At 37.2% G+C, this 20,834-nt stretch overlaps 1 protein-coding gene and 1 long non-coding RNA gene across 2 annotated transcripts in view; one reads left to right on the top strand and one right to left on the bottom strand.

Annotated features, from left to right (window-relative positions):
• The window catches only part of DHX29 (DExH-box helicase 29), a 52,419-nt gene extending 38,126 nt beyond the window's left edge, over positions 1 to 14,293 (top strand). Inside the window, exons 20-27 of the mRNA XM_009240712.4 lie at positions 13 to 88; positions 864 to 1,088; positions 2,696 to 2,832; positions 3,286 to 3,379; positions 7,572 to 7,874; positions 9,000 to 9,131; positions 10,585 to 10,681; positions 13,998 to 14,293. Of these exons, the coding sequence (XP_009238987.3) occupies positions 13 to 88; positions 864 to 1,088; positions 2,696 to 2,832; positions 3,286 to 3,379; positions 7,572 to 7,874; positions 9,000 to 9,131; positions 10,585 to 10,681; positions 13,998 to 14,050 (1,117 nt within the window). The 3' untranslated portion in view covers positions 14,051 to 14,293. The remainder of the gene's footprint in view (positions 1 to 12; positions 89 to 863; positions 1,089 to 2,695; positions 2,833 to 3,285; positions 3,380 to 7,571; positions 7,875 to 8,999; positions 9,132 to 10,584; positions 10,682 to 13,997) is intronic.
• The window catches only part of LOC129059402 (uncharacterized), a 64,180-nt gene that overhangs the window by 27,080 nt on the left and 16,266 nt on the right, over positions 1 to 20,834 (bottom strand). The gene's annotated exons all lie outside the window — the stretch shown is intronic.

Genomic DNA, 20,834 nt, shown 5'->3' with positions numbered 1-20,834 from the left:
TTTATTTTTCAGATTTGAAGGCTTTATGGATTATTCTGTTCCTGAAATCTTACGTGTACCTTTGGAGGAATTATGCCTTCATATTATGGTAATCTCAAGGGAACTCGGATGGATTTTTGTCCTTCACCCCTTTCTAGAAAAGAAAAAAATGAACACCTAAACTTACCTTATATTGCTTTAGATTTTCACCTTTTTTACTCTTCTTTAATATATGCCCTTATCCATCTTATTATAAGTAAATCCACTGTGTTTTGATTTTGCCAGACACTTAACACTTTATAGATTAAAATACAGCCTCATAATCTAGACTAGTAGTTCTCAACTGGGGGCACTGTTGCCTACCAGGGGACATTGGGCAATGTCAGGAGATATTTTTGGTTGTCGTAATTGGACAGGGAGGGTAAATGGTATCTAGTAGGTAGAGATCTGGGATACTCCTAAACATCTGACAGTTTACAGGGCAGCTCCGTAAAACAAAGAATTATCCAGCCCAAAATATCAGTAGTACTGAGATTGAGAAACCCTGACCTAAACAAAGGTCTTCTTAGACTGAAAGATCTGTAATATCCTTCACTTCTTAGATTTTTGATTCCTATCAAAATCAGGAATGAAGAAACTAAAAATGTGGACTGGAAAATCTAATCCTTATTCCCTCCCCACCCAAACACACACATACACTCATACACTTTTCCCCCCAACTCCTCTACCACCATTATAAAAAAAAAAACAGGATAGCCCTACTTACACATTTTACCCTCTTTGCTCAAAATTTTACTGAAGTCAAATTTAGTTCCAGTACCATCTCATTGGGTAGTGTTCATTCTTTGATTTCATACCAATTTTATTACTTTTTTAATCTGCAGAAATGTAATCTTGGTTCTCCTGAAGATTTCCTCTCCAAAGCCTTAGATCCTCCTCAGCTCCAAGTGATCAGCAATGCAATGAATTTGCTCCGAAAAATTGGAGCTTGTGAATTAAATGAGCCTAAACTGACTCCGTTGGGCCAACACCTTGCAGCTTTACCTGTGAATGTCAAGATTGGCAAAATGCTTATTTTTGGTGCCATATTTGGCTGCCTTGACCCAGTGGTAAGTCAAACAATGCTGCTGCTGCTGCTTCACTTTAAATATCCTTTGACCAGGAAATTACAAGTTTGGAAACAATTGTTAATTAAAAATTTTTTTAACTAAATAGAATGTCTATACTAACATTAAAACCGAGAGGGCCTGAATGCTTGATTTTTTTTTTTTTTTTTTTTTTTTTTTTTTTTGAGACAGGGTCTGGCACTGTTGCCCAGGCTGGCGAGCAATGGTGCAATCTAGGCTCACTGCAACCTCCGCCTCTGGGGTTCAAGCAATTCATGCCTCAGCCTCCCAAGTAGCTGGGATTATAGGCACGTGCCACCACACCTGGCTAATTTTTGTATTTTTAGTAGAGATGGGGTTTCACCATGTTGGCCAGGTTGGATAAGAATTTTTTAATATAATATTTAACTTTTTATATTTATATACTTGAAAATCTGTTCATCCATTACTTAAGTGTACTGTAAGTACTATTTTGTGAGTGATTTTGGCTTGTCTAAACTTTTGTTTTCAACCCACTTGAAATATTTAATGGAATATGTAGTGGATGATTCTTAGGAAGCTTTGAACACTACCAACTTTGAAAAGTAAAATTAAAAACTTTTTTTCTTTCCTTTTTTGTGCTCTCTCTCTGAGCCAATAATTAGCAGAGTTCTCTTTTCTCAAATTATGTCAGAATTAACAAATTCAAATCTGTCTGAGTCTCTGGGCACATATGCTTACTGTGCCATTCCAACTTTCCACCTTTATCAAGCTATGGCCTTTTCTGGGATTACCAATAAAGGCTATTTAAATACAGAATGGAAGCCTGGGCAACATAGTGAGACTCTGATTCTGCAAAAAAAATTAAGATAAAAAAATTGGCCGGGCATGGTGGTGCACCCCTGTAGACCCAGCTATTCAGGAGGCTGAGGTGGGAGGATTGCTAGAGCCCCGGAGTAGGAGGGGGCAGTGAGCCATGATTGGGCCACTGCACCCCAGCCTGGGCAACAGAACAAGACCCTGTCTCTAAAAAACCTAAAAATAAAAACAGAATGAAGAAAATGTGACTTATTACTATAGTCTGTCTTTGTTTGGTATTTGAAATAGATACTCACTGGAATTTTGCCAAGTTCAAAAAATAACCTCTTCCGTGATAGTTTATCTGAAAACCTACAACAACAAATGGATTGTTATGTAGTCCAAATTATTTTTAAAGATCACGGCAGACTAAGAGTGGAAATTCAGCAGTCTTGAGGCCAAGATAACTGAGTTAGGATTCCCAGATTGCCTCTAACTGTATGACAGACTATAAATCATTTATATAAATGTTCAGTTTTTTTTCTCTGATTGTGGTGATAATTGCCTCCTTACCTCACAGAAAGGGTATAAAAGTAAAAGGATTTATTTTTGAAATTCCTTAAAATGAAACAAAAAATAACTTTAAAATGAAAATATAAATTAGCTATAGAATATTTTATATTAAACATTAATATAATACTAATAAACATAATAAAATATTGAAAATAAACAGGCAACTTAAAGTGTGATTGTTTTAAGATCTGCTTTCTTTTATAAGTTAACTTTCACTGTACTGCTCTTTAATGATAAATTGTTTTGTCATTTATGGATAGGCAACACTAGCTGCAGTTATGACAGAGAAGTCTCCTTTTACCACACCAATTGGTCGAAAAGATGAAGCAGATCTTGCAAAATCAGCTTTGGCTATGGCGGATTCAGACCACCTGACCATCTACAATGCATATCTAGGGTAAAAACATAATCTGGCCGTTATCAGTAAGCCGATTACCTGAGGTTACTTTAAAATATATTACCTTTGACTTATTAAAATTGTACATCTGAGGTTTAAATTTATTTTTAGTTATTTCATCTGTCAAGGTATAATTATGTTAGAGATTCATGTGTTTTATAATCCTTCATAAAACTTACAAATAATATATTTGGTATTATATGTATATTAACTCATATTTGAAGTAACTTAATAATTTACTGTTAAACATAAACGGAAAATATCTGTTAATGCTGTAAACAGATCTGTTAATAAGTTAATATTCTTATATACAATTGGTAGCTGCTACAAGCAAGATCCCTCCCCTTTTAAAATTATAATTTAATTAAATCTTACTTTGATTACTAGCTCTGAAAAAGTTTGGAAAGAGAACATGGTGAACTTTATTCATTAATTGACATCTTATTTATCTAGATGGAAGAAAGCACGACAAGAAGGAGGTTATCGTTCTGAAATCACATACTGCCGGAGGAACTTTCTTAATAGAACATCACTGTTAACCCTAGAGGTAATTCTTAATATGGATCTCTCACTCAGAGTCATGGGTAACTATAATAAGTTTATTTTGGAAAAAAGAATGCCTAGGAAAATACTTGTCACATAGTAAGGGCTTAGTAAACATTTGTTGAATTAGTACATTGTACTTCTTTCTTCCAGCAAGTAACTTGTATGTATTACACAGTGATTTAAAATAGTATTTAATAATCATAATATGTTCAAGAAATGATTAAAAAGACTGGCTCATTCCTGTAATCCCAGTGCTTTGGGAGGCTGAAGCAGTAAGATGGCTTCAGGCCAGGAGTTTGAGACCAGCCTGGGCACATAGTGAGACTGCGTCTCTACCAAAAATAAAAAAATTAAATGGGCATGGTAGCACACGCCTATAGTCCCAGCTACTCAGGAGACCGAGGTGGGAGGATTGCTTGAGCCCAGGAGTTCAAGGTTGCAGTGAGTTATAGTTGTACCACTGTATACAGAGTGAGACCCTATCTCTTTTAAAAAAGAAAGAAAAGAAAAAAGATGCAACACGATTTCATAAACACTATCTTGGGAATTAGAAGTCTCAGTTTTTCATTAAAAAAAAAAAAAAAGTCACCTGAGTTTGGGAGTTGGAGACCAGCCTGACCAACATGGAGAAACCCCGTCTCTACTAAAAATACAAAATTAGCCAGGTGTGGTGGTGCATGCCTGTAATCCCAGCTACCCGGGAGGCTGAGGCACAAGAATCACTTGAACCGAGGAGATGGAGGTTGTGGTGAGCCAAGATCGCGCCATTGCACTCCAGCCTGGGCAACAAGAGCAAAACTCCATCTCAAAAAAAAAAAAAAAAAAAAAAAAAAACCACAAGGACTGGGCGCAGTGGCTCATGCCTGTAATCCAGCACTTTGGGAGGCCGAGGTGGGTGGATCATGAGGTCAGGAGTTCAAGACCAGCGTGGCCAAGATGGTGAAACCCCATCTCTACTAAAAATACAAAAATTAGCCAGGTGTGGTGGTGGGCACCTGTAATCCCAAATACTCAGGAGGCTGAGGCAGAGAATTGCTTGCACCCGGGAGGCAGAGGTTGCAGTGAGCCAAGATCGCGCCATTGCACTCCAATCTGGGTGACAGAACGAGACTCCATCTCAAAAAAAAAGAAAAGGGAAAAAGAAAACCAGTTGAAAGGAGATAATCTACATTTCTTCTCAACTCTGAAATGTGGTTATTTTTCTTTAATTACGAAAAATTCAAACATACATCAAATTATATGGACATAATGAACTTTCACCCATTTCCCACTTTCATAATTACCAACCTGTGGTCAATCTACTTGTACTCCTTTTATTCTACTGTCTGCCCTCTAGATTTTGAAGCATATCCAAGGTATCAGATTTTTTTTAAACATTATCACACCTAAAAATACTCAATTCCTTAATACCATCAAATATACAGTGTTTAAATATCCTCAGTTACCTCATTACTGGCTTTTTTTTTTACAGCTAGTTCAAAGGATGATCCAAACAAGGCCCACACTTTAAATTTGGTTGATATGTTTTTTAATAAAGTCTCTTAACCTGTAGTTACCCCTTTCTCAGTTTTTTCCTATTTGCCATTTATTTTTTGAAGAAACCAGATACATTGTCCTGTAGTTTGCTGCATTCTGGATATGGCTGATTGTATCCTTGTGGTATTATTTAACATATTCTTCTGTGTCCTGTATTTCTTATAAAGGGGTGTTATATTGAGAGTTTAATCCAATTCAGGTTCATCTTTGTTTTTTTTTTTCTTTTTTCTTTTTTTCAGAGTCATCTCCCTTTTTGTAACATTAAGATATATCAATGGGGTCAGCTAGATTCATCCATTACAAAATTCCCCACTGGCTTTTCATGTAATGCTGTTAGCAGCCATTGATAACACTCAGACCTATTGTTTCATTAGGGTCTGGATATGGCTGATTGTTTCCCTGTGGTATTATTTAACATATTCTTCTATGTCCTGTATTGCTTATAAATGGGTGTTATATTGAGAGAGTAATCCAATTCAGCTTCATCTTTGTTTTTTTTTTTCTTTTTTCTTTTTTTCAGAGTCGTCTCCCTTTTTGTAACATTAAGATACATCAGTGGGGCCAGCTAGATTCATCCATTACAAAATTTCCCACGTGCTTTTCATGCAATGCTTTTAGCAGCCATTGATAACACTCGGACCTATTGTTTCATTAGGGTTGCAAATGATGGTATGATAATTCTACTTGTTAGCTAGAATTATTTCATGAAGAACTACTTTTTCCTTATCAATATTTGAATACCCTGAGGTACAGTCTATACAAGAAAATTGGGATAAATGCTTGTTTCCTTCTACCTAGCAGTTTTCATAATGAGTTGATTCCTAAGCATCTCCACAAGTAATCAGTGAATCTTGTTTTTTTAAAAAATTGTTATGAACTTATTGATTTAAATATATTTGATGTGTTTCAGTTCTCTACAGATGTTAATTTTTTAATACTCAAATTGTCCCCTCTTTGGGAAGTGAGAGCCCCTTTGGGTTGGCTGCTGAGTCCTTTTCATATAATCTTAGCAATCTTTGATGGCTTCCTTGCTTTTCGTACAGAAGGCTTCTCTAGTGTATTTTATGCTCCAGGCTTGGAATCAGTCATGTTTCCAAAGAGCCCTGATTCCTTTTCATGAAATTCTATTATATGTCCCTAAATATTGGCCAGCTATTTAGCTACAGCCTGGGATGGCTAGTTATGAAAAGGCATTCAAAGCATCATACTTAGTGGCTGGTTGTGATCAACTTTATCAGTTTGTTCTTAGGAAGGGAAACCACATGGTTTAGCCCATTACTCAGGTTGCCATTCAGGAGTAGATTTATTTCTGGGAGGAGAGAGAGTAGAAGTGTAGTTAAAATGTAAAGACAGGTGAATGTGAAAAGCAGGGCTCCCCCACAAATACTGTCTTTTTGTTTTTTTATTGATGCTTATTTAAAAGGAAATGATGTTTAATACAGATACGCTATAAAAGTTTTTTTTTAAATAGATGGGGTCTCGTGTTGGCCAGGCTGGTTTTGAATTCCTGGTCTCAAGCGATCCTCCCATCTCAGTCTCCCAAAGTGCTAGGATTACAGGTGTGAGTCACCTCGCTTGGCCCAGATGTGCTAAAAAGTATTCAGAAAATAATGTATCTCTCACATAATTCCCCTATTATATACTCATATTTTAAAAAGTAAAAAGGTTTTTTTCCCATATTTGACACACTACTTTTTGTGATTTAAAAAAACTGCTAGGATGACAGCAGAGACTTCTCTAAGTGGAATGAACTTTGTCCTTCTCGAAGCACATGAAGGGCTAAATTGAAGAAATAGCCACCTCTGGGCCAACTGACTGGTAACATGTAGAAATCCGTCAGTTGGCCCAGAGGGGGCTATTTCTTCAATTTAGCCCCTTTTCCTTTATCTTCAGATTGCTTTCCACCCCTTCTTCTGTGAGCCTTTTCTTCACCTCCCTGAGACTACAAAGTTAGATGTCTTCACCAACCCTGTGGTGTTATGGCAGCTGTCTGTTTGGTCTTTTCTCCCCTAGAATCAAAGTCCCTTAAGCCCCAAACTTAAAACATAAAGGATATCCTAAAGGTAAACATCACCTTTTAATTGCTTGTATCCTGTGTACTTTGAAAAATGCCTACCCTTCCTGTGCTAGTTTTGCTGATCAGCACATATTAAACGTAGAAAAACATTTTAGGCAACAATTTTAGATTAAATGAAGTTGCCATTAATAAACTCTTTCAAAGTTGTTTAAGAAATTAAGGTGAGATTTCCAGAAACAAATGAAGAAGGTACTTGCAATCTAGGATCAAGATTTCTGTCAATTCTTTCTCAATGCTGACCATCCTCACTGAGTAAAAATCTCCAGAGAAAAAGGAGAGCTACTATGGAAGTAGATGTAGTGAATGAAAATGTGTTCAGACACGTTTTTCTTGCTCTCAAATTTTAGACATTCTTATGTTTTGAGACATCTAAAGTCTTAGGGTGAGGAGAATAGCTGATTCTAATTCTTGACTTTCCAGTATCTTTTTTTTTTCCCTAAGGTAATTTGGGCTATAGTTAGCTAAATAAACATTAGCATCCTGTCAATTTTTATAGGAAGCAGTAATATAAACTACAATGTTATTTGGAAATTTCTCTAATCAATTTGATTATTTCTGTTTTTAACATAAACCAATCTAGGATGTAAAGCAGGAGTTAATAAAGTTGGTTAAGGCAGCAGGATTTTCATCTTCCACAACTTCTACCAGCTGGGAAGGAAACAGAGCCTCACAGACCCTCTCATTCCAAGAAATTGCCCTTCTTAAAGCTGTACTGGTGGCTGGACTGTATGACAATGTGGGGAAGATAATCTATACAAAGTCAGTGGATGTTACAGAAAAATTGGCTTGCGTTGTGGAGACGGCCCAAGGCAAAGCACAAGTACACCCATCCTCAGTAAATCGAGATTTGCAAACTCATGGATGGCTCTTATACCAGGAGAAGGTGAAGTACTCATTCCTAAATTCCAGTATTCAGAGCATTATTCTACAAGTCATTCATAACAAGTTAGGATGCCCTAACAGGTATTTTATTTGGTTCTCAAATTGAGCTATTCATTTTTGTTAATATTTGAAATCAAGATGCACATAGCTTCTCAAACAAAAGAATGCTTATTTTCTCTTCAAAAACAAATAGGTTTCTACTCTGCCCATCATCTTTTCTACTTGGAATAAAGACAGTAATAGCAAATTGATGTTGGTTAATAATGTATCAATCCCCTTAGTATTTCATTGAAAGGTGCTGTCTCAGAAGGGAATAAAAGACAAGCTGTATGTGCTATTTCCAAATAAGGGGAATGTTGGATGGTGTAGTAGAACTGTGGATGATTTGCAACAGTTTTGGTCAAGTATCACCTAAGATAATTTAATAGCAAACATTTATAGATTACAATGAAAACAACCTTTTGAATTGGAGCTGCATGACCACTCCATTTTCTTATTTTTTAACATGTGGTAAAGGTTAAGATGGCATTTTCTCTTCATATTTTGGGTTTTTGTTACCTGTCTCATTCACACATTTTTAAGGCAGTATGAGAAGAAAAGGAAACATAAAAAATTGAAACATCTTTCTTCTTCCTTTACAAAAAGTGCCTCCATTTTGTTTCTTGACGTTTAAAATAACAAAGACCCGTAATTTCAAGCACTGCCTTATGTAACTCTCATTTATCAAACTTAAATGTAAAACATGAGAAATTACTGATTGACGCCCATAGCTGAATATTGGTTTAGAAACCAGAAACTGAAAATCATAATTTTAACATTAATTATTTAATATCATTAGCATTATAAAATTGCTTGTACCTAGTTTCCTTTATGTTCAAAGTATATAACTCAGCCTTAGCAATAATATTTAAAATGCCTTTTCATAGCATTAATGCACAGGTGGTAATAGTAATTATTATAAAATTGATAAATTATGCACATAAGAAAATGAAAATGTAGCTTTACAAATACTCTTGGCTTAAAATGTAGAATAACAAATTGTAGAAAAATGCTTACTTGAAAAAGATAAATGACCTCCTTCTATTTTTATATTTTGAAGTTATTTTCCCCCCTTTTTCCCATGTAGATAAGGTATGCCAGAGTGTATTTGAGAGAAACTACCCTGATAACCCCTTTTCCAGTTTTACTTTTTGGTGGTGATATAGAAGTTCAGCACCGAGAACGTCTTCTTTCTATTGATGGCTGGATCTATTTTCAGGTACATAGTACAACTGATTTTATTGATTATTAAAAATTTTCAACTTCCAGTACCACTGAGGTACATTTTTTAAATTTTATTGGAGTTTGCATAATTTCTTCTTATAATATGAGTTAAGTAGAATTCCTTATTTTATCTTGCCTCTGTGGTTTTAAATCTGTTAAATTTGAAAATCAAATTATATTGCTATTACAAATTCTGTTTATTATTAATAACAATTCCAGCTTTCTACGTGTTGGGTACTTCAATAGTTAACTTTATGTGGATTTTCCCAAATGAATATCCTAGCAACCTTGTTAGGTAATTTCTGTAGTTTCTTTTATATAGATAGAGACACTCAAACACAGTGAGAAATTAAACAATTTTCCCAGGATTTACATGGATTGTTACTGACAGAGCAAGATTCAAATCTAGGACTATTTGATACCCAAATTTATTCTCATTCCACTACATTGTGGAATAAAAAGGAATAAAAAGACCAAACAGATTTATAGTTTATAATTCATACTGTTGAATTCTTCTCTGGAAAAATCAGACCAACCTGTGCTTATTTCTGGCAATAAGTTTATCTGTTTCTCTGTACTCCCATCAAGATTGACCAGCTTAAACTAAGCAAACCTATTACATTGTTAGGTTATTCTATGATAGCTGTTTGTCTAGGACTGGAGAAGTGAATTTTAAGTGCAGCTTTACAATTATATGCAGTTTGTGCAAAGAAATTGGGGTGGTGGAAATGTTTTATAACTGGATTGTGATGGTTGCACAACTCTATAAATTTACTAAAAGCTATTGAAATTAGTGAAAATGAGTGAATTTTTATGGTAAGTTATATCTCAATAAAGCTGTTTTAAAAAATTTTCCACCCCAGGCCGGGCGCCATGCCTCATGCCTGTAATCCCAGCACTTCGGGAGGCCGAGGCAGGTGGATCATGAGGTCAGGAGTTCGAGACCAGCCTGACCAACATGGTGAAACCCTGTCTCTACTAAAAATACAAAAAATTAGCCAGGCACGGTGGCGGGCACCTGTAATTCCAGCTACTCCGGAGGCTGAGGCAGGAGAATCGCTTGAACCTGGGAGGCGAAGGTTGCAGTGAAGCAAGATTGCGCCACTGCACTCCAGCCTGGGAGACAGAGAGAGACTCCATCTCAAAAAAAAAAAATTTCCCTCCCCAAAACTGTAGTCTTAACTTCCACAGAGTTGATATAAATAGAGAAGAAAACAATTATTGGAGTAATAGTTGCCTTATTTTGGGAAGAGTTACCAGATTTAATAAGGAAATTGACAGGTTTGCATGCCTAGCTAGCAGAAATAATTTGTATTTTTCCCATTGTGTTTTCCATTAAAAGCAAGATGTGCTAAGGCAGATTGTAATATATGCTTGCCTTGATTTACTTAAACACATTGACACACCCCTGGATTGACTTTGTCCATTTTTTCATCTCCTCTTAACAGGCCCCTGTAAAGATAGCTGTCATTTTCAAGCAGCTGAGAGTTCTCATTGATTCTGTTTTAAGAAAAAAGCTTGAAAATCCAAAGATGTCCCTTGAAAGTAAGTGTTTGCTTATAATGTAAGTGAAAGACCGTATACACATATGTGTATGTGTACACATACCTATGTATTAATGTGTGGAAAAACTTTCTAAGAGGCCAGGCACGGTGGCTCACGCCCATAATCCCAGCACTTTTGAGAGGCCAAGGCAGGCAGATCACCTGAGGTGAGGAGTTCGAGACCAGCCTGGCCAACATGGTGAAACCCTGTCTCTACTAAAAATACAAAATTAGCCGGGCATGGTGGTGGGCACCTGTAATCCCAGTTACTCGGGAGGCTGAGGCACAAGAATCACTTGAACCTGAGAGGCGTAGGTTGCAATGAGCGCTGAGATCACGTGATTACACTCCAGCCTGGGCGACAAGAGCGAAACTCCATCTCAAAAAAAAAAAAAAAAAAAAACTTTCTAAGAGAAAATCTGAAATATTCTAGAAATTTTTTTTTTGTAACATTGGAGTATACTAAAGCACACTGAAGTCATAAGAAATCCCATCTGTTTTATGCTGCATTCCATCAAACTCAATTAGTGATTATTCACAGCCTAATTATCCTCTTAAAGTTTAGTTTACTCCTGTCTCTTTTAAACTTCATTTCTAAACTTCTAGCCATTTCATAGAAAAAAAGGTTAATAAAACTAAGCATAGTAAACTTTACTACTTATTAGCATTTTAGTAAACTGGTAACATAGCTATTATTTAAAAAAAATAATGAGCCAAGCATGGTGTCATATGCCTGTAGTCCTAGCTACCCAGAAGGCTGAGGTGGGAAGATTGCTTGAGCCCAAGAGTTAAAGTCCAGCCTAGACAACATAGAGAGACTCTGTCTCTAAGAAATATATGTATATATACACATACCTATATATGTATTTGTGTGTGTGTGTATGATTTAGGGACTTTTTGTTAGGTTTATTTCAGCATGGTTTTTCCAGCATGTGTTTCTTTCAAATGCAGAGCTATTTCTCTGTATAAAATAAACACATTATCCTTCAACAGAAATCTGAAATGAGCTGGGCATGGTGACGTCTGCCTTTAATCCCACCACTTTGGGAGGCTGAGGCAGGAGGATCGCTTGAGGCCAGGAGTTCAAGACCAGCCTGGGTAACATAGGGAGATGCCATCTCTACAAACAAACAAAAAAAATTAGCCGGGCCTGGTGGCTTGTACCTGTTGTCTCAGCTACTTGGGAGGCTGAGGCGAGTATCTGCACTCCAGTCTGGGTGACAGAGCAAGACCCCACATCAAAAAATAAGAGAGAAATCTGAAATGGACACCTGAGTTTGCAGTTTGCCCAGTGCAGTGTTTCTCAAACTTGCCAAATCATCAAAATCATCCTGGCAGTTGCAAAGAATACAAGGTCCAAAGACCTACCCTAGACATACTGATCTCTATGGGAGAGGCCTGTGGCTATATTATTTTTTAAATCTTTTATTCTGTAACATTTCCCCTCTAAGGCTATCCCGTTTTTAAATGCAGTTAATTATTTTTAATAAACTGAGTTGTTTTTCTGGTAGAATGTCCCACATTTAGGATTTGGTTAGTTACATACTCATGCTTTAACATGTTCATGTATTTCCTATAAACTGGTAGTTATATTTGGAGGTATGATTAGAATAAGTTTTGAGGAAAATAATACTTTCTAGTTGGTGCTGTATTCTCCCCATTCCATCACACCAGGAAGCACTTAAATTTGGTTGTCCTTTTAATGTTAAGAATTGATCAGTGACTTCAGTATGATTGTACTGAACAAAGTATCCCCAGTTTATTCTCAACAGTCACAGGCAAGTTGGGGGAGCTACTGATCTAGTTCTACTACCTTGAAGCCGCATACTCTGTGTTTATTTGTATAACTAAATATGAATGCATAAGCATTAAAATGTATTAATTTTCCTATACTGCTGGAAACAGATCAAGTCTTAACATATTAAGACATGTGGGCTCTTTTCTCAGGGAGCTTTGTGCATTACAACTTCAGCATTAGAAAGAATTACATTTTATAAAGTATAGGTTGAACCTCAGCTTTTAATTAAGCAAAATGATTTTTTTAAATGATATCAGTGTTTCCCTTTGCCATAAGAGAGAGAGCAGAACTTACCGTTGGGTGTAGTGTATACGTTTGACTTGGGAAGAAGGAAGAAGTATGTTAGTGCTCTCTCTTGGATTTATAACAAAAAGTTGGTAGAATGCCAAACATTTGAAAAAAAAGTAACTGAACTTACTCTTGTACTTTCTTTTAGTCTCTCTTCCTCAATTTAAAAATCATGATTCTTGGAGCCAGGTATGGTGGCTTGCGCCTGTAATCCCAGCTACTCAGAGGGCTGAGATGGGAAGATTGCTTGAGCCCAGGAGTTCAGAGCTGCAGTGAGCTGTGATCACACCACTGCACTACAGCCTAGGCGAGAGTGAGACTCCATCTCTTAAAAAATAAAAAAGAAAAACGTTCTTTCTAGACCTGCCGTTGTTCCAACTTCAAACAAGTGACCTTTTTTCCCTCCCTCCCACTTTTTTGTTGTTGTTGTTTCTAATGCCACTGTAACCATTGCAACCATTGAAAGCCACAGCATTCTCTCAGTATCTAACGTAAATGTAGAATTTCTGTTTTGCAGCCCTGATAATTATAACTTTCTAAAGAGTGGTTATGAGGTTCTTAGGAAGTCAGAATTTCAGAGTTAACTATTAAGTAGAAGCAGTTGTTAACAAAACCCCTTTAGCAAATAATGCAGCCTCTGTTGCTCTGTTTGTCAAATTAATTGGTATTTGATTCCTTTGTTGTGTAGAGAGGTGTGTCACTTCCCCATTGACACCTCTCCAAGAGCACTTCCCTGTTAGAATTTTTTGTTTCCTTTGGACTAAACATGGAGAAACTGATAACAGTTCTTTCTTCCTTGCTCATACTTTGGAAATTCTGCCATACTCTGAAGAACACTGAAGAGTCAGTAGAGCCTTCAGTATATTGCAGCCAAGTGAAAAAGTTGAGAAACTTACTTTCTTCAAGGAATTTTTATAGAATAAAATTTATAATTCCTTATAAAGAAGTAACAGTTCACATCATATTATCTCTTTGGGGTTTAGCCTATACAAATGTTATCTGTTTTCAAAATGTTAACTTTTGTCAAACTAGGTATGGCATAACCTACAACAATAAAATCTATGTGGGGCAAAAAATATTTTATAGGTGTCTCTAGTTTTATTACTGGTGTTAATTCTGTATTCTAATGTAAAAATTTTTAGTGACATATACCTCTTATTTACGTGTGCATACATTGGAAAATTAGACAATGTTGCATTTATTCGTGGCTTTTTTTTTTTCTTCCACTCAGATGACAAGATTCTGCAGATCATTACGGAATTGATAAAAACAGAGAATAACTGAAACTGAAATTCATGGTCAACTGCTTTAAAAATTAAGATGAAGATACAGTCATGAAATTATCTGAAAATGGATCATCACATTAAGTATTTCATTACTTAAAATGTTGGTACTAGCCATTAACTTAAAGGTGGCGGGAAAAAAGCACATACTTTAAACATGTATAATTTTCTAGTTCCTTTTTAATGATGATTATTCTGAATGTATTTGCCACTACATTTACAATAAATTCTTTGGTATCATCCATGTTTTGCTCATCGTTGTGTTAATAAGGGCAAGGCCTATGTCTGTGGTATCTGTAGCTTAATGTTGTGATTCCCTGTGTAGCTGCCTCATCCCCTGTCAGTCCTTGATGTCTGCAGAATTTAAACCCTATAGACCCAGAAGGGAAAATAACTTCCAAAACCAATTATAATTAAATTTCCATGAAAAGGAACAACTTCAGAAGTCAGTTATTTAGTATTTGATAGTCAATTTCAGAACCTAAATAAGTGCACTATTAATAGATGCCACCTATTTCAGTAACATTCAAAAAAGCATAAACATGTAGTTCTGGAAGACAGGCAAGATTAATTAATACTCCTATCAGCCTTGGGATGGATAGCTTGCACTGTTTTCCTCAGGCTACAGCTGTGATATCCCTGCCCCTGAACCCTTTTTATATACGCAATTGAACTGGTAAGGTCAGTAACTTTGAGATAGTAAAGTATGCATAGGTATTTTTCATTGGTCCTGTTTGTTTTGGTTACTGACAATCTTTTGAAATTCCATTTTTATTACTTAGAGGGATTTCTCTTCATTTCTTATCAATAGATTTTTGATAAACTTCAAATATAGTCCCTTTTAGATCAAAAGGCAGAAATTGCATCTGAAGATCAAAAGATTAGAATTTAATAGGAACCTAATATAACTGCTTGGCTCTCATAACAGGTATATAATTTTAATATTTTTTGATGAACAAATTAAACTGTAACTTTTACCTTATATGCAAATGGAAGTAAAAACAATACTTAGTAGCAATCTCTAATTTTAGGTTTCTACTTGCAGTGTGGCAAGGGAATTGAGAGCAAGGAGTCAAATGCGACCGTGGTTTGAAATCTCTAGTGCCATTAATAAAAATGGGTATGTCAGGAGAAAGAGCTAGATTGGGTGTTGAAGGCAGTTCCTCTTGGGACACATGGAGGCTCCAAATTGTTTTGTCTGTTAACTCATTTATAGACAACCTATGAGGTAGGTACTGTATTAACCTATTTATATTTTACAAATGAGGAAACTGAGGCACAGAGAAGTGAAATAACATGTCCGAGATCACACTGATAGTAAGTAACAGAAGCATTATGGCTCCAGTACTATTTAGATTTCTGAAATGTAATAATTATTCCTTTGAAATGTGAAACAGTGACTCACATCAGGTAAGGTCATAGGGTTAGAGTCGTATACACAGAGATGAAAATTAAAGATGTGGGAGTTGAGGTAATCACTAAAGGGGTAAGAAGATCAAAGTCCCTTTCTTCTTTCATCTTCTTAGCCGTCACTCAGAACCAGGTCACCATTGTCTTTCACTTACACCACTGCAGTAATCTCTGAACTAGGCTTTCTCCTCCTTTTTATACCTCTAATCCAAAAAAGAATGATATTTTTAAAGGGTATCTGTGTCATTTGGCTTCCCATTGCTCTTAAAATTTAAAGTTCTAAACATGACCTCCAAAGCTCTCTAACTGATCTGGACCTTGCTATCCTCCAATCTCATCTCCACTCTTTCGTCTCATGGTGCTCCAGCCACACTAGGCTCCTTTTCAGTTGCTAGAAGATGCCAAGCGATTTTCTGAGCGTTTACACATGGCGTTCTCTGCCATAATACATTGCTTCCGGTTCTTTGCCAAACAGACTTTCCTGCTCTAAAGCCCTCCGCACAGGCCACCCTACTGAAGTGCATATCCCCTTTTACTCATAACACGGTACTTTTCTCAGCTTGTACCATTTGCTTTTCATCTTCTCACTAGAACGTATGCTGCACCAGGACTGTTTCACTCGCTGATACATACCTAACACGATGCCTTGCATATATAGGCATTCAATAAATGCTGAATGAGTGAAGGATAAGGAGAACCAGAGTAGGGCTATCTTAATGCCAAGGAAGAAGATTTTTGAAAGCAAAAGTATTGTCAACAGATGTTACGGAGTAGGGAAAGATTACTAAGGTTTAATGAATACATCAACCTTTTGAGATCAGTTTGAATGGAGGGTGGCAAGGAAGGACTCTCAGAAGTCCCACAACTACATGCACATTCAATGATACATCAGAAGGACTTGCAAGACTCAGAGGCTAAAGTTGATTTTGTAGAGAAAGGATATACAATGGAATCAGCAAGGGGAAAAGACACATCACATGGAGTCTGGAGAAATCTATACACAGGCTTCCTATGTGCTATGCAGTTTCTGCCCAGAGAAACCTACTACAGAATCAGAGTGCAAGGATTTTTATTAGGGGCAGGTCATACAAGCACAAAGACCGGGCATAACAAAATTCCAGGCTCCCAGAAGGAAAGCAGGCATTTAAGTGTTCCTAGCAGGCAAAACAGTGTTAACAAAAGGCAGAGGACTTTTCACAAGTCAAGTTCCCAGGCTCCAACCAAGGGCCAGCCCTACAAGCAGTCTCTTAAGACCTCTGGCTTTATGTTATGTTAACTCTTTTCTGCATGAGTTATGTTAACTCTTTTCTGCATGAGTACAAATCATAATTTTAGGGAGTGAATAAAAATGAAAAGGTGGGGCAGCAAATAGAATATTCTTTATGGATGTTATAAAGGAACAGAATGCATAATAGGTTGAATATGAATATATTCACAAAAGGTTGAAGACCCTCACTGATTTGCAGGCAAAAATAGAAATAACCAGCATAAAGTGAGGATAATATTAACATCAGAGACGGCTCAACAAAGAACTAAAACAGAATAACATAGGGATCAACTTGGAAAGGCTTTTTGGTTTTCCCCAGCAATGCTTACTGGCTTCAGATAAGCTGATAAAGTTGAAAGTGGATAGGATTTTTTGGTTTTTGGGGTTTTTTGCATTCAAGTGACTACGGGATCTTAGAATGAAATAGACTGTGTCATTGAAATGGGTGACTGAAATCGCTTATTTAGAGGCAAATGGGGCCAGATCAGAGGCCATGGACCAGGAAAATGGAGAGGTCAGAATCTAATCCCAAATTCATTATGAATAAGTCAATGGTAGGGAGGCCAGTTAGAGGAGAGAATTTCAGGTTTTAAAATCTTGAGATGTAATTGTTTCCATAATAAATAAACCTAAAGGGTTTCCCTGCTGATGGATAGCAAAATGGATGTGGGGAGAATTTAAAGTAGGGACAGGATGAACAGCATATTTGTTCATCAGTGTGGATGCAGGAAAAGGATGGAGAAGACCAGGCCAGGTGCTACAGTCACTAGGAAAAGGAGGTGGGTGCCCTCTAGGAAAAGGAGGTGGGTGCCCTCGATCTTAACATACAGTGGTAAGAAAAATCAAGTGTCATATGAGAAAATCACACTCTTCAGATAAGAAGTTGTTGAGTCCTGGTGGTAGTTCAGGAATATGCCTGCCTGTTTTCATGAAATCCATTCTTATGCATGAGACATTCAGAAGTAGATGAAGAGTCGGCTGAGTGCAGTGGCTCACACCTGTAATCCCAGCACTTTGGGAGGCCGAGGCCGGTGGATCACCTGAGGTCAGGAGTTTGAGACCAGCCTGGCCAATATGGTGAAATACCATCTCTACTAAAAATACAAAAATTAGTTGGGCATGGTGGCAGGCACCTGTAATCCCAGCTACTCGGGAGGCTGAAGCAGGAGAATCTCTTGAACCTGGGAGGTGGAGATTGGAGTAAGCCAAGATTGTGCCACTGCACTCCAGCCTGGTGACAGAGCAAGACTCCGTCTAAAAGAAAAAAGAAGTAGACGAAAAGTCTTCACTGGAGAGGATTAGTGGGAAGGAAAGGGAGTATTATCAAGGGAAAGTATATTTCCAGTTTTTAAATTGAGCATTATATGATAAGCACTGAACTAAGAACTTTACTATATTCTTGTTCAGTCCTCACAACAAGGTGGTAATATATTTTCAATTTACAAATGAGAAAACTGATGATAAAGGTCACTCAGCTAACGGGGAATAAATGAAAAGGTCATTCAAAAATAACCTAACCAGTCTACTGCTGTAGGGGTAAAGGGAATTTTCTTCCCTCCATCCTTCTGAAAGTTCTATAATTTCTCTATAAAATAAACTGACTATAGACAGATTAACAGGGAAAAAAGGCATAAAAATGTATTAATGTGCATAAACATGGGAGCTATACAAAATATGAGGCTCAGAGGAGGGGGCCAGATGAAGTTTATATAGTATAAAAGAATAGAGGCTTACAATGTGGCGAGACAGGTTATGGGAGGGAGAGGAAAGGAAAAGCATGGGGAGCAAAGGCTACATCTTGTATGTAGATGAAGTCTCAAGGGTAGCAGCCCTCAGAAAGAATAGATGGTAGCCCATGGTAACATTTTTGTCAGACCTTTAAAAGTGTCAGATTTTTAGTCTCCTTTTCCTGTGAGGTATCTTTCCTAGATCTGGATAAGGCAGATAAGGAGGGGCCTCAGAGAGAGCCTGTTTGCATCTGGGGTTTACTTCACTAATATAGATTTCCTCTACAGATGCAAATCTCCCCCATAAAATGACAGTTTTTCAGAGCAATTACCTGTAGTGTGCAGCCCCTCCAAATTGCCATCTTGAAATATGGCCAAAAAGTATTTGGGAGCCAGCGTGGTGGCTCATAGCTATAATCCTAATAGTTTGAGAGGCTGAAGTGGGAGGATCACTTGAACTCAGGAGTTCAAGATCAGCTTGAGCAACATGGCAAAACCCTGTCTCCACCAAAAATAGAAAAAAGTAGCTGGGTGTGGTGGTACACGCCTGTGGTCCCATCTATTCAGAAGGCTGAGGTGGGAGGACCACTTGAACCAGGGTGGCAGAGATTGCAAGGAGCTGAGATCATGCTGCTCTGCACTCCAGTATGGATGACATTGAGACACCGTCTCAAAAAAGAAATTTTTGGGGGGTGAAAAATATTAATTGGCATAAGGATAGACATATACAGTCTCTGACTTAAGATGGTTTGACTTAAAATTTTTTGACTTCACAATGATGTGAAAGTGAGATGCATTCAGTAAAAACTGTACTTCAAATTTTGTTTTCATATTTTCCCAGGCTAGCAATATGCAGTATGATTACAGCATTTTCAATTGATGATACCTTTATCGGACATAACCCCATTGTAAATTGAGGAGCACTGGTAGATAGAATTAAAAGTTCAGACACAAACCCATGTGTCTATGGTTTGCTAATTTTCAACAAGGGTGTCAATGGGGCAATAATCTTTTCAACAAATGGTGCTGGAACCACTGGATAGCTACATGCAAAAGAATGAATTTGGGCCCTTACCTCATGCCATGTACAGAAATTAAAGTGGACTATAGGGCTAAGTGTAGGCTGAGTGTGGTGGCTCATGCCTGTAATCCCAGCACTTTGAGAAGCCAAGGCAGGTGGATTGCTTCGGCCCATAAGTTTGAGACCAGCCTGGGCAACAGGATGAAACCCCATCTCTACAAAAAAGTGCAAAAATTAGCAGGGTGTGTTGCTGCACACCTGTTGTCCCAGCCACTTGGGGGGCTGAGATGCGAGGATCACTTGATCCTGGGAAGTTGAAGTTGCAATGAGCAGAGATGACACCACTGCACTCCAGCCTGGGTGACAAAGTGAGACCTTGTCTCAAAAAAAACAAACAACAACAACTACATCAAAAACAAACAAAAAAGAGCTAAGTGTAAAAACTAAAACTACAATACTCTTAGAAGAAAATATAGGAGTAAATCTTTAGGACCTTGGATTAAGTAATGATTTCTTAGATGTGACACCAAATGCACCAGAAACGAAAGAAAAAAATGGTACTTCATCAAAATTAATTGTCCAATACTGAAGGATCCCATTTATATGTGGAATCTAAGAAAGTCAAACTCATACAGGCAGAGTTGAACAGTTTCCAGGAGGTAGAGGAAATAGGGAAATATTGGTCAAAAGGTACAAACTTTTAGTTATAAAATGAATAAGTTCTGGGGATCTAGTATACAGCATGGTGACTATAGTTAATAATACTATATTGTTTACCTGAAATTTGCTGAGACAGCAGTCTTAAGTATCCTCATCTCACATACATGAAAGATGTTAACTGTGTGGCAAAGGATGAATTACTCTGATTGTGGTAATCATTATATAGTGTAAACATAGATCATATCACTTTGTACACCTTGAATAAATATAATTTTTATTTGTCAGTTATACCTCAATAAAGCTGGAGACAATTATTAATATAATAAAAATACTTGTTCTTCAAAGGACACCATCAAGAAAGTGAAAAGAGGCCGGGCACGGTGGCTCACACCCGTAATTCTATTACAGGAAAGGGGTCCTGATCCAGACCCCCAAGAGAGGGTTCTTGGATCTCATGCAAAAAAACAATTCAGGCCAGGTCCATAGCGTAAAGTGAAAGCAAGTTTATTAGGAAAGTAAAGGAATAAAAGAATGGCTACTCCATAGACAGAGGAGCCCCGAGGGGCTAACCATTTTTATGGTTATTTCTTGATGATATGCTAAACAAGGGGTGGATTATTCATGCCTCCCCTTTTTAGACCATATGGGGTAACTTCCTGATGTTGCCATGGCATTTGTAAACTGTCATGGCGCTGGTGGG

Source organism: Pongo abelii, chromosome 4 (assembly GCF_028885655.2).
Source record: "Pongo abelii isolate AG06213 chromosome 4, NHGRI_mPonAbe1-v2.0_pri, whole genome shotgun sequence".
Lineage (NCBI taxonomy): Eukaryota > Metazoa > Chordata > Mammalia > Primates > Hominidae > Pongo > Pongo abelii.
Note: the sequence above shows the minus strand (reverse complement) of the source record. Positions and strands in the feature narration are given on the sequence as shown.